General features: G+C 47.0%; 1 protein-coding gene across 5 annotated transcripts in view; it reads left to right on the top strand.

Annotated features, from left to right (window-relative positions):
- Positions 1-13,096, top strand: part of Rbms2 (RNA binding motif single stranded interacting protein 2) — a 57,387-nt gene that overhangs the window by 11,410 nt on the left and 32,881 nt on the right. For 3 of the 5 annotated variants that reach the window (XM_075954546.1, XM_075954547.1, XM_075954545.1), the window contains one exon: positions 62-122. Coding sequence is in view for 2 of the 5 variants with exons in the window: in XM_075954543.1 (XP_075810658.1) it covers positions 3,242-3,307 (66 nt within the window). In the remaining 3 variants the exon portion in view is untranslated. Of the gene's footprint in view, positions 1-61; positions 123-3,031; positions 3,308-13,096 lie in introns of those variants that run through there. The other 2 variants (XM_075954543.1, XM_075954544.1) reach the window with 2 other exon arrangements.

Genomic DNA, 13,096 nt, shown 5'->3' with positions numbered 1-13,096 from the left:
CTCCTCCTTTGTGAGACTTTTGTGAGCTTTTTTAAAGAGTTATGGTTTGTTTCTTTGACAGCTCAGAGACGATATCCTAACTCTGCGAACTTCATTCAGCGTGGCGAGAAATTCCACACCTGGTGAGTTTTTCTACTTAATTAAGCTTCAGGGGTTTTAAGGGCTAAGGGGATAATAGAATAAAAAGTCGAAGTGTAGGGCACGGTGGTCTAATCTGTGGCCTAGCCATCAGGAAAGCAGGCATGAGGTTTAGGAGTTCATCATTTCTGGCTGTGTGGAGCCCAGCCACAGCTTGGGCTACTTGAGACCCTGTATTTAAAGTATCAAGCAGGGCTGGAGAGTTGATTCGGTGGTTAAGAGCTAATACAGAGGACCAAGGCTTGGTTCCCAGCATCCACATGGTAGATCACAAACATCTGTGACTGAAGTTTTAGGGCATCTGATGCCCCCTTCTGACCTCCCTATGGAGGAACACACGTGATATATAATACTCACACGTGATTTAAATAAAGCTAACTTTAAAAAGAAGCATCAAGTATAAGCTGGGGGCTGGAAATGTGGCTCCGTGGCAGAGCGCTAGGTCACCTGGCGTCATCAAACCAAACAACCAAACCAAACAAACAAACACACAAAACGAGGCACTCTTTTTTTTTTTTTTTTGGATTTTTGAGACAGGGTTTCGCTGTGGCTTTGGAGCCTGTCCTGGAACTAGCTCTGTAGACCAGGCTGGTCTCGAACTCACAGAAATCCGCCTGCCTCTGCCTCCTGAGTGCTGGGATTAAAGGTGTGCGCCACCATCGCCCGGCCCAAAACAAGGCACTCTTGAGCGTGTCTACACTAGTAGGCCTGCACTAAGGCAGGGGACGGATAATGAGTTTTAGGTCAGTGAGAGCTGCAGATGAGACCCCACCTTACATAAATAGTTAAATAGATAATAAATAAGATAGCTTTTCTTGGGCTGAAGACGTTACTTTGTATTAGCTTAGGGAGTGGTAGAGCGCTGAGCGTACTGAATGGAGCCTTTGGTTCTGATCCCTGCTACCACCAAAAGTAGATAAGTACAATGACAAGAAAATAAAAGGCTTCTACTTGTTCAAAAATCACCAAGCCCCGAGCTTTGTGAAATTGTTCTGATGGATGGGCGGCTTTTATTTATTTACTTATTATTTATTATTTTGGTTTTGCTGTGACTGAAGGCACGAAAGAGCCACCGTGCCTGGCTCAGGGCGCCTTTCCTTGCTGAGACTCTGAAGTGGGAGAGCTGAAGTCAGCCTGTCTTTCCTGTCATAGCTAATTTGTGTCTGCTCTTTGTGCATTCACCTTCGTTCTGCTTACTACGTGGTGTGTGTGTGTGTGTGTGTGTGTGTGAGTGTTGGGCTGTGCATGCCACAGCATGTGTATGTGTGTGCAGGTCAGAGAACAACTTCTGGGACTGGGTTCTCCCTTTAACCATGTGGTGCCAACAACTGAATCCTGATCTTGGACACCTTTACCAGTTGAACCATCATCCAAAAAAGAAAGGGGGTGGCAGTAGAAAGAGGAAAGAAAAGTGTAACCCAGAGCCTAGGCTGGCCTGCACTTGTGATCCTCCTGCCTCACTCTCTTTGGTGTGTCCTCCATCATCCTCGGCTAGCCTACTGTTCTGAAGATCAGGCTAGCCTCTGGCCTCAGACTTGGTCGGTTGTCCTTTGTGTGTGCTGCGGTTACAGCTTTACAGGGCGCATCTCCATTTCCAGGCCATGAGCTTGCGTTTTCACTATTATTATTATTTATTTATTTGCTTTTTTAAGATTCATTTTCTGGGCTGGAGACTGGCTCGGTGGTTAAGAGGCGGATCTTCCAGGGGACCCGGGTTCAGTCCCAGTACCACATGGGGCTCACACCTGTCTGTAATTGTGGTTCCAGGGGATCTGACAGCCTCACCTGTCCGACACACATGCAGGCCAAACACCAATGTACATAAGACTGCCAAAAGTTCATTTTTACCTTTAAAAAAATTGTGTGTATGAGAGAGTGAGTGAGTGAGAGAGGGTGAGAGACTATGACCGAATGTGATAATGTGTGTGTGTGTGTGTGTGTGTGTGAGAGAGAGAGAGAGAGAGAGAGAGAGAGAGAGAGAGAGAGAGAGAGAGAGAGAGCAAGCACGTGAAAGCTGGAGCAATAGAGGTGATCATAAACCACCTGATACGGATGCCTGCCAGGTGTGAGCTAGGTCCTCTGGAAGAGCAGCAAATGCTCTTAGCCCCTAAGCCCTCTCTCCAGCCTCCATGTTCTTTCTTAACATGTTAAGAGCAGTCTAAATAGTCAGGCGGTGGTGGCGCACGCCTTTAATCCCAGCATTTGGGAGGCAGAGGCAGGCGGATCTCTGGGAGTTCGAGGCCAGCCTGGTCTACAAGAGCTAGTTCTAGGACGGGCTCCAAAGCTACAGAGAAACCCTGTCTTGAAAAACAAAAACAAAACAAAAATCAGCCTAAATATAAAGTAGTTTGAGCTCCAAGCTCTTCTCACACACTGCATCTCAGTACAGTTTTCTATACATGCTCTGGGAGGCAGAGTGGGTCCTTTTACATCAGACTTGAAATCTTAAAAAAAAAATTACATTTATTTTGAATGGCGTGCCACAGTGCGTGCTTGTGGGGGTCAGAGAACAATTTTGTTCCTCTCCTTCTACCTGGTAGATCTGAGGACCTAACTTAGGCTTGGCAACCTTTACCACCAAGCCATCTTGTAGGCCGAGCTTGAAATCTTGTAGCTGAGATTTGAGGGAAGGAAAGTTTCAGATCAAATCAAAACAACAACAAAAATCGTTGTCTTTTATTGATAGTAGGATAATTGTCTTTTTGCGGTAATAAGAACTTGTTCGTGAGGGAATGGGTCTGCATTTGACAGGGACTAGACCTAGGAACTCTTCTCTCTAGCTCCAACTACTAAGCCTAAGGAAAACAAACCAGACTAGAACATCCTGGGCATTAGGACCCAGTGGACGTGGCTTGTCCTGACTCTCGGTTAACTTCTGTCAGCGACGCGAGGCAGACCTAGCTCGTTCTTCCCCGCAGCCCCCCCCCACTCTCTCTCTCTTGCTCGCTCCTTTTCTCCCCTTTCTCCTCCTCCTCCCTTCTCCCTTTCCCTCCCTCTTTCCCTCCCTTCCTCTCTCCCTCTCCTTTTCCCCCCTCCTCCCTCCCTCTCCACCCCCTCCCTTTCCTTCTCTCCTTTCTCTTAGTTCTCTAACAGTAAAGAAAACATGTTGCTATCAGTGACTTCCAGGCCTGGGATTTCGACTTTTGGGTATAACAAGAACAACAAGAAGGTAGGAAAATGCTTTTGGGGAATCTTGCTCCTTCTTTTCCGAGGGGTCCGGGAGTGCCCCTGGTTTAAGCATTCTCCTTTAAGAGGGGAACGAGATTCCTCTCTCCCCCTTCAGCGCCTCAGCTTCTGCCCCTTCTTTCCCTGCCTTTTCACACCTGGTTCTGGAGTTGAAGGACTTTAGATCCAGGGTTTGTGAGGCCGGAGATGGCCGGCGGAATAAGAACAGTCAACTTTGCGGGTTTGTGTCTTGTGAAATGAAGTTAGTTTGACTGTCTGCTGATGTGCCGATGTTCTTGGGGACAGCGTGTCATCCCACACCTCGTCCCTGGGCTCATTCCCCACAAGATTATTTTATCACTTTGGCTACTTGTGTCTTCCCCTACCCCCATTCCACCTCCCTTTTTACACAAACCAGATAGCCGAAGTCACAGGTATTCCGAGAGGACTCCGGGCTCATCAAGAATTGAGTTTGTTTCTAGACTGGAGACCCTACCCTACTCCACCCATCCTGGCAGGAATTTGGGGAGATAACATGCTTTGGGATTAAGGCAGGGAGCTCTGTGATTCTTTGGGTCTTGCCTTTTGAGCGGATACTTGGAACCCTGCAGATAGCCAGACTCAGCAAGGATTCCTGGAGTCTTTATGATTAACCCCTGGCTGCCTGAGAAGCTAAGCTATGGTTGAGTGATCAGACAGCCTGGAGAGAGATGTCCTGCCCCTTTGCCAGAGAATATCTTTGGCACACAGAGCTGGAGAGGAACTTTAGCAGGGGAACTTCCAACCCATTCTGGACATTTTTGTTCTTCCAGAGTTCTGTGCTTAGCTTCTCTGATGGAATGTTGGAGCTAGAGAAAGATTCCCGTCCTCTTGGACCTGAAGAGACCATTTCAGAGACTGAAACACTAGTATCTCATCAGGGCAGGATCCTAGTAGGTCTTAGTTTATGTGGCATTCATTCTGTTTCTATGCTTACAGAAATAAAACTCAACAGCCAGGCGGTGGCGTGGGCCATGAATCCTAGCACTTAGGAGGCAGAGGCAGGCAGATCTTCGAGTTCTGAGTTCAAGACCAACGTGGTCTACATATCAAGTTCCAGGACAGCCAGGGCCACACAAGAAATCCTCTCTTGAAACAACCAAAAAGAAAGAAAGCTGTATACATATTTTTGATTACATTTTATAATAATGGATAATGTATAGACTGATATCCTGTCATATATATTATTTATTTATATGTATGTTTGTTTGAAAGGGGAATAGGCCATCTATCTTTATTCCCAAATCTATATAGTACTGTAGAAAAGTTTCCTTCTTTCTCTCTTTCTCTCTCTCTCTCTTTTTTTTTTTTTGTAAGTTTTGGGGTTTTGAGATGTGGCCTCCCTCTTTACCCCAGGCTAGAACTCACTCTGTAGCCCACGCTGGTCTTGAATTTGCTGCTCCCCTACGAGGATCACGAGCATGGATGAGATGAGCCTCTGCACCTGGATCGTTTTTTCTTTTTCTTCCTTTTTTCCTCTTCTTCCTTTTTGTTTTCAGTAGGGTTTTGTTATGTAGGCCAGCCTGGTCCTCAAACTGTGATGCTGTTGGCTCAGCCTCCCCACAGCTTCCATTACAGCTCCTTCCTGATTTCTTCTTCCATTCAAGTTTCTCCGGATAACGGTTAAAATAAAACTGAATGAACTTCTGATCTGAATATACCGAAACTGTCTTTTCTCAGCTCTCCACTCCCTGTGGATTATGAGAGGTGTTTAGGGTGCAGATTCTGTTTTCTGGTTTGGGGACTGGAATTTACAGCCTTGCACATGCTAGACACGCGCTTGGCAACTAAGCAATCAGCCTAATGTTTAGACCCTAAGCGTAGGAGAGTGCAAACAGCTAGAGATAGGTCTGAGGGTTTGGATTTAATCTCATATCTCTTCCTGATAATTTATAAGGTCTGGGTGGCTAGAAGGGGGGGGGGGACATCTGCATTGTTACTAATATATGGTCAAGAATTCTGGGGGCTGGTGGGGAAAAGCGATTGCCACACAAACCTGATGACCTGATTTCCAGCCTCCGGTCCCATGGAAGAAAGAGCGAATCACTCCCTTCCTGACGTTTGTCCTCTGACCTACACACACACACACAGTGGGGCATGTGTACGTGCTCACACACACATACTAGATATACACTAATTAGAATGATAAAAAAAGAGTAAAAAAGTAATTTAAAAAAGTCTTTGGGGGTCTGTTAAGATGGCTCAGCTGGCAAAGGCCGTGCTTTTAAACCCAAGGACATGAGTTCCGTCCCCAGAACCCCCATGGTAGAAGGAGGCTCCCACAGGTTATCCTCTGACCTCTACATACACAAAATAAGTAAATGAAAATGTTCGGTGAAAATAGAAGTCTTCAGATTCTTACAGTCAGTGTTCTAAAACATTGGAAGTTGTATTTGCATATTGCGGCTGTGCACATGACCGATTTTGTGTGTGTGTGTATTTGTGAATTTGTGTAATATGAACTGAGACATGTGACTGATTTCCTGTGTGTGTGTGTGTGTGTGTGTGTATATATGGACTCGTGAATTCCGGCATATGAACTGAGACACTGCTGTGTTGCTCTTTATCTTGCTGTTGACAGATGAGTTTGATAGTCTGACACATTTGTTTCTATGTTTCAGGAAACAAAGAATTTCAATGTATTTTTTCGTGTGCTTTTTTTTTTTTTTTGGCTGTTTCAGTTCTTACTGTGTAACCCAGATTGGCTTGAAATTTACTCTAGCTGTGTAGACCAAGGTGCCCTCAAACAGAGCCGCCCTCCTGGCTGGCTCCAGTCTCCAGACTCCGGGAATTACTGGCATGCACCACCAGGCAAAGCAATTTGTGCATTGTTTTTTTTTAATGTATATGGGTGTTTTGCCTGCAGGTATGTCTGCAGACCACATGTGTGCCTGTTGCCTTTGGAGGCCAGAAAAGCTGTTGAGCCCCTGAAACTGGAGTCAACAGACAACAGTGGGTGCTGGGAACCCCGCCTTGGTACTTTGAAAGAACAGCCAGTGCTCTTAACTACTAAGCCATTTTTCCAATCCATTTTACCTAAAGCTAACAATTTTAAAGATCTTGGGATGTGGAGGGCTGGAGAAATGGCTCAGAGATTAAGAGCACTGACTGCTCTTCCAGAGGTCCTAAGTTCAATTCCCAGCAACCACACGGTGGCTTACAACCATCTGTAATGGGGTCTGGTGCCCTCTTCTGGCCTGCAGGCATACACACAGACAGAATATTGTATACATAATAAATAAATAAATAGCCCCGGCGGTGGTGGCGCACACCTTTAATCCCAGCACTCGGGAGGCAGAGGCAGGCGGATCTCTGTGAGTTCGAGACCAGCCTGGTCTACAAGAGCTAGTTCCAGGACAGGCTCCAAAGCTACAGCCTGGAACTTGCTCTGTAGATCAGGCTGGCCTTGAACTCACAGAGATACACCTGCCTCTTAAGTGCTGGGGTTAAAGGTGTGAGCCACCATGGCCTGGCCAATATAATCCAGTTTTTAGAGAATAAAGTAAAAATGGGGAGCTTATTAGTAAACGGCTTGCCTAGCATCCGTGAGGCTCTGGGCTCCAGCCCAGCATCCCAAAAACCAGCGTGCAGTGGGTCCTGTCGTCCCAGCACTTGCAAGGTGTGGGGGGGGCAGGATCAGAAGTCCAAGGTCATCCTGGTTTACTTGGTTTACTTTGGGATACTTGGGACCCTGTCTTCCAAAAACAAAAAGGCTGGATGTGTTTGCATACTCTTAAATCCCAGTGTTTGGGAGGCAGAGGCAGGTAGAGCTCAGAACTGGAGTCCAGTTTGGTCTATGTAATGAGTCCCAAACCTAGTGAGACTGTCTCAAAACAGCAACAGCCAGGCATGGTGACACAGGTCTCTAAAAGAGAACACACATCTCCTGTATTTCACTCACCAAGGGACGGTTTCTCCGAGTAATTCGTGGCGGTCATCATTTCCTTGTTTCTTTTGTGTTTAGAGACGTGGTCTCACGTAGCCTAGGCTGATCTCAGCCTTGGTAAAAGGCTGGACTCCTGATCCTCTTGTCTCTACCTCCCAAGTATATGGGATAATTTGCATGTGGCGCCATGTCTCTCTGAAAGTCACAGTTTTCTTATTCTGCGTGTGGTGGGGGAATGGGGAGGGGAGTTTCCAGCCGGGCTGTCTTTACCGTTGAGCTCTGGGGATCCTCTTCTCTCTGTCCCAGTGATGGGACTCCTAGGCTTGGTTTCACGTGGGTTCTAGGGGGGAAGGTGATTGTGTGTAAGAATGTTTCGCTACAGCTGGGAGGTGGTGGTGCGCGCCTTTAATCCCAGCACTTGGGAGGCAGAGGCAGGTGGAGCTCTGTGAGTTTGAGGCCAGCCTGGTCTACAAGAGCTAGTTCCAGGACAGGCTTCAAAACTACAGAGAAACCCTGTCTTGAAAAATAAAATAAAAAATAATTAAATAAATAAATAAAAAGATTGTAAATTCAAGGGCAGTTTTGACTACGTGAGACCCTGTCTCAAAGAAGCGAAGTGGAGGCCGTGGTGGAGTCTCTGAGATTGAGTGTGTACTGCTCTTGTAGAAGACCAGAGTTAAGATTACAGGATCCACCTCAGGGACCTTGCCCATAAATCCAGCTCCAGAGGGACTTGGTGCTTCTGGCATCTGTGGGTACCTGCATTCAGGAGCGTACGTACACACACACACACACATATACACACATACACACACACATACACACAGAGATCATTAATTTTTGTCTTTTTTTTGAGATCATTAATTTTTAAAAACATTTATGTGTATGTGTGTGGGTAGGTCCACACAAGTGCAGGTGCTCAGAGGCCAGGGATGCCGGATCCCTTAGAGGCAGACTTACAAGCAGTTGTGAGCCGCCTGATGTGGGTGCTGGGAGCTGAACTTGGATCCTCTTAACCACTGAGCCATCTATCTCTCTAGTCCCTAAAAATCTTTTTTTTTTTTTTTTTTTTTTTTTGTGGGGAGTGGAGCTATAACTTTTTGGTAAAACACTTGCTTACCTCACTCAAGACTCTGGGTTGAAGCCCCAGAACCACAAAACAAATTAACGAATAAATAAAAATGTAAAATCAGCTAATAAAGGCATTCTTTCTTGGGACATTAAATTTCTGTCCTTTGGAATCAAAATCGTTACAAAAGGGAAGCAAGCTTGTCAGCGCACAGCGTGTGCCTGGAGTCCCAGCACTCCGGAAACAGAAGCTAAATGACTATGTGGAGTTCGAGGGCAGCCTGTTTGGTCACAGAGTGAATTCCAGCCCACCCAGAGCAAGACTCAGAGAGAGAGAGAGAGAGAGAGAGAGAGAGAGAGAGAGAGAGAGAGAGAGAGAGAAAAGAAGGAGGAGGAGGAGGAGAGAAAAGTGTGGATTTCAACAAGAATTCTACAAGAATTTAATGTGATTACTTAAAGAAATGGTAATGGTCTTGAACCAGGTAAAAAGTAGAAAGCAAGAACGTTAGCTTGTAGGTCTGAAAACTGCGCCCTCATGTTTGGAGGCGCTGCCTCCGAGCAGTAGGGAAGGAGGGGGAATGTTTGGGAATCAAGGGATTCCGCCTGTGAGAGGCCCCGCCTTCCCTGACATCATCTGGCATTTGCTAGGATTTTTCTCCCCAGCAGCCATGGCCTTTAGAAAGAAGAAAATGGACTGCTTTTGGTTTCGTTTCCCCCCTTCCCGCTCCCATGTGTCTGTGTGTTCACGTGTGTCTCCCCCCTCCCCCCGTGTGTCTGTGTGGATATATGTGTGTTCACGTGTGCCCCCCGTGTGTCTGTGTGGTGCCTGTGTGGATGTATGTGTGTTCACGTGTGTCCCCCGTGTGTCTGTGTGGATATATGTGTGTTCATGTGTGTCCCCCCTGTGTGTGGTGTATGTGTGTTCACGTGTGTCCCCCCGTGTGTCTGTGTGGATATATGTGTGTCCCCCCTGTGTGTGGTGTATGTGTGTTCACGTGTGTCCCCCCGTGTGTCTGTGTGGTGTATGTGTGGATGTTTGTGTGTTCAAGTGTGTCCCCCCTCCCCCCGTGTGTCTGTGTGGATGTTTGTGTGTTCACGTGTGTCCCCCCGTGTGTGTGTGTGGTGTATGTGTGAATGTTTGTGTGATCACGTGTGTCCCCCCCGTGTGTCTGTGTGGTGTATGTGTGGATGTTTGTGTGCTCACGTGTGTCCCCCCTCCCCCCGTGTGTCTGTGTGGATATATGTGTGTTCACGTGTGTCCCCCCGTGTGTCTGTGTGGATGTATGTGTGTTCACGTGTGTCCCCCCGTGTGTCTGTGTGGATATATGTGTGCTCACGTGTGTCCCCCTCCCCCCATGTGTCTGTGTGGTATAGCTACTCCGGCTAGCTGGTTTGCTCCAGAAGCCCCATTGCCACCTTTGGAGCCTGGAATCGCAGGTGGACACTGCGTCCACCAGGGAGTTACGGCATTTGCATAGGTTCTCAAGATCTAAACCCCAATTCTCGGGATAGACTGCTTGGCAAATCTTTTACCTGCTGTACCATCTCTTAGCTGTGCATGTGTGCACACGTGTGTATGTGTGTGGTGTGAGTGTATGTGTATGGCGTGTATGCATGTACATGTGTGATGTGTGTTTGTGTGTGTATGTGTGCATGTTCAAGTGTGTGTATATGTGCGTATGTGTGCATGTATGTCTGTGTGTGTTTGAGATGGGCCTCTCTGTAACTCAGGCTAGCCTTCCTTACCTCCTGATCCCGCGGTTGTAAGTGTGCACCACACTACCTGGCATGGGACTGATTTTGATTTGAGATAATTTACCTTTGCAGATTTTTCTTACAAGACATGGTGGCACACACTTATGATTCTAGCACTTGAGAGGTAGAGGCCAGACTAGCTTCAGCTGTGTTCTGAGGTCAAGGCCAGTCTAGGCACAAAAACGTGTCTAAAGTAAATAATCTGAATTCCTGTGGGGCACGTATCTCCGCCCACACAGATTTCTTGGTGGGCCGGATTCTGCTCTGAGCGGTTCTTTCATTCTTTCCCCTGGTTCCTAGGTCCACAGTCAAAGCCCCTGCTCCCTGCTCCCTGCTCCCTGCTGGGTGAGCAATGGTGTTGACAGCCAGGACAGAGACCTCCTCTCTTTCATGGTTTAGAGTTCTGTGGTCAAGGGCTTGGGCTCTGTAGGTCCATCCCAGTTCTCCGCTCTCCCGTTTCAGTCCACACTGGGGCTTCGCTGATTACTAAGCTTCTCCTGGAGCCAGGGTGGTGGAGCTCGCCTTTAATCCCAGCACTGTCTTCCGCCCTGTGCGCGTTTAGAAGCGTCTCCTGAAGCACCAGATGCTGCTTCTCGTGCCCCTCTGCCAGGTTTGCCCCCAGAATGCTGTGGCGCCAGGAACACCCCTCTAATCCAGCTCTGGCAGCAGAAGCAGGTGGACCTGAGGGCTCTCCTGCATAGTGAGTTCCAGGCTAGCCAGGAATACACATGGCAGAGAGATCCCATCTTAAAAAAAATCTTAAATTCTGTGACCTTCTTTGGGAAGCACCGCCTACTTGAGTGTGCGTGATACTGCCCCATTCCCTTCTCTGTTTGTTTTGTTGAGATGGGAGCTCCTGTAGCCCAGGCTGGCCTTGGCCTGATCTTGCTGTTTGGCATCTCTCCCCCCATTGGTTGTAATATCAGTGACATGGATGCTGTGCGGCTGTGGCGTCTCTCCCCCCATTGGTTGTAATAACAGTGGATGCTGTGCGGCTGTGGCGTCTCTCTCCCCATTGGTTGTAATATCAGTGACATGGATACTGTCCGGCTGTGGCATCTCTCCCCCCATTGGTTGTAATATCAGTGGTTGCTGTCTGACTGTAGCATCTCTCCCCCCATTGGTTGTAATATCGGTGGATGCTGTCTGGCTGTAGCATCTCTTCCCCCATTGGTTGTAATATCAGTGGTTGCTGTCTGACTGTAGCATCTCTTCCCCCATTGGTTGTAATATCAGTGGATGCTGTCTGGCTGTAGCATCTCTTCCCCCATTGGTTGTAATATCAGTGGATGCTGTCTGGCTGTAGCATCTCTTCCCCCATTGGTTGTAATATCAGTGGATGCTGTCTGGCTGTAGCATCTCTTCCCCCATTGGTTGCCAGTCTGGACTTGACTGATCTGCCTGGCTAGCCAGCGGCTCCTTCCCCTCTCACCACTTCCTGTGAGTCCTCAAAGCTGTGTGTTTAGTTGAAGAGGGGCCCATTCCTACGCAGGGTCTGAGAAGGTGTGTGTTATAGCTGCACTCCCGTGTTAGCGCTCATGACAGGTAGCATGTAGTAACTGGATCCCTGGTCCATGGCAGAAGGAGGTAAAATGTTACTTTCGAAAGCTTGGCAGCTACTAAAGGTTAAATACAGACCCAAGAATTCCATTCCTAGATGTTTACCTGAGAGGAAAACACGCACACAGGTGTTCGCAGCCGCATTATTTCATAATGGTTCCTACGTGACAACTCCCAACCCCCATCAGATGGTGAAGGGTCAGTGAATCACGGCGCCTGTCTGTACAGTCGGGCTGTGCAGCCGTGTAAAGGCGTGAAGTAGAGACGCTTGCGGCAAATGGATTAGTGGTGAGCTCGTGAAAGAAAGGTGCTCCGGGGGAGCATATGGAGAATGGCTCCATTGTGTGCAGAGCTCAGAACAGGCAGACCCATAGGGATGGGTTTCTTTGGGGAAATAATGGAAATGTTTTAAAATTGAGGTTATGGTTATACAACTCTGTGATCTAAATAACAGTTCATTTATGTTTATATACTTGTGTTGTATATGTATGTATGTGTAGCGTATGTATGTATAGTATATGTATGTATTGTAGTGTATGTATGTGTGGTGTATGTATGTATGTATAGTATGTGTATGTATGTGTGTGTAGTATATGTATGTATGTGTATAGTATATGTATGTATGTGTAGTGTATATATGTGTGTAGTGTATCTATGTGTGTGTGTGTGTAGTGTATGTATGCATGTGTGTAGTGTATGTATGTATGTGTAGTGTATGTATGTGTGTAGTGTGTGTATGCATGTGTAGTGTGTGTATGTATGTATGTGTAGTGTGTATGTATGTGTAGTGTATGTATGTGTAGTGTGTGAATGTATGTGTAGTGTATGTGTGTGTAGTGTGTGTATGTATGTGTGTGTAGTGTGTGTAATGTATGTATGTATGTGTGTGTAGTGTGTGTATGTATGTGTAGTGTGTATGTATGTGTAGTGTATGTGTGTGGTGTATATATGTGTGTATGTATATAGACCAGGGTGTCTCTGAACTCACAGATTTCTGCCTACCCTTGCCTTCAAAGTGCTGGTGTTAAAGGCGTACACCACAGTGTTTGGTTTTAATTTGGGTGCCTGCGCCAGCGGAAGCCTAGAGAGTGTATTGGATTCCCTGCAGCTGGAGTTGCAGGTTTATCAGCAGCTTGATGTGGGTGCTGGAAGCTGTCCAATCCCATGCAGGAGCAGCAGACACTTTTAACCCTGAGCCATCTCTCTAGGCCCTGAAATAATTGTTTGAAACACGGCTTCACTTTGTACTCTAGGGTAGCTGGAACTCACTCTTAGCTGAGGATGGCCTTGAACTCAGGCTTGGCCTCTGTCTCCAAAACTTGTGATTCTAGGCATGGACTACCGTGCTCAGTCCTCATTTCTAAAAAATGTTTTATTAGCATATATTAATTACATATACTAAGAGGTTTCCTTATGTGCATAGGATATTCTGAGGGTATTCATAGCCCTTACCTTCTCTTGTGTCCTTCCCATTACCACTAATCC

Source organism: Microtus pennsylvanicus, chromosome 20, assembly GCF_037038515.1.
Source record: "Microtus pennsylvanicus isolate mMicPen1 chromosome 20, mMicPen1.hap1, whole genome shotgun sequence".
Taxonomy (NCBI): Eukaryota; Metazoa; Chordata; class Mammalia; order Rodentia; family Cricetidae; genus Microtus; species Microtus pennsylvanicus.
This window is presented reverse-complemented; position numbering and strand designations above follow the sequence as displayed.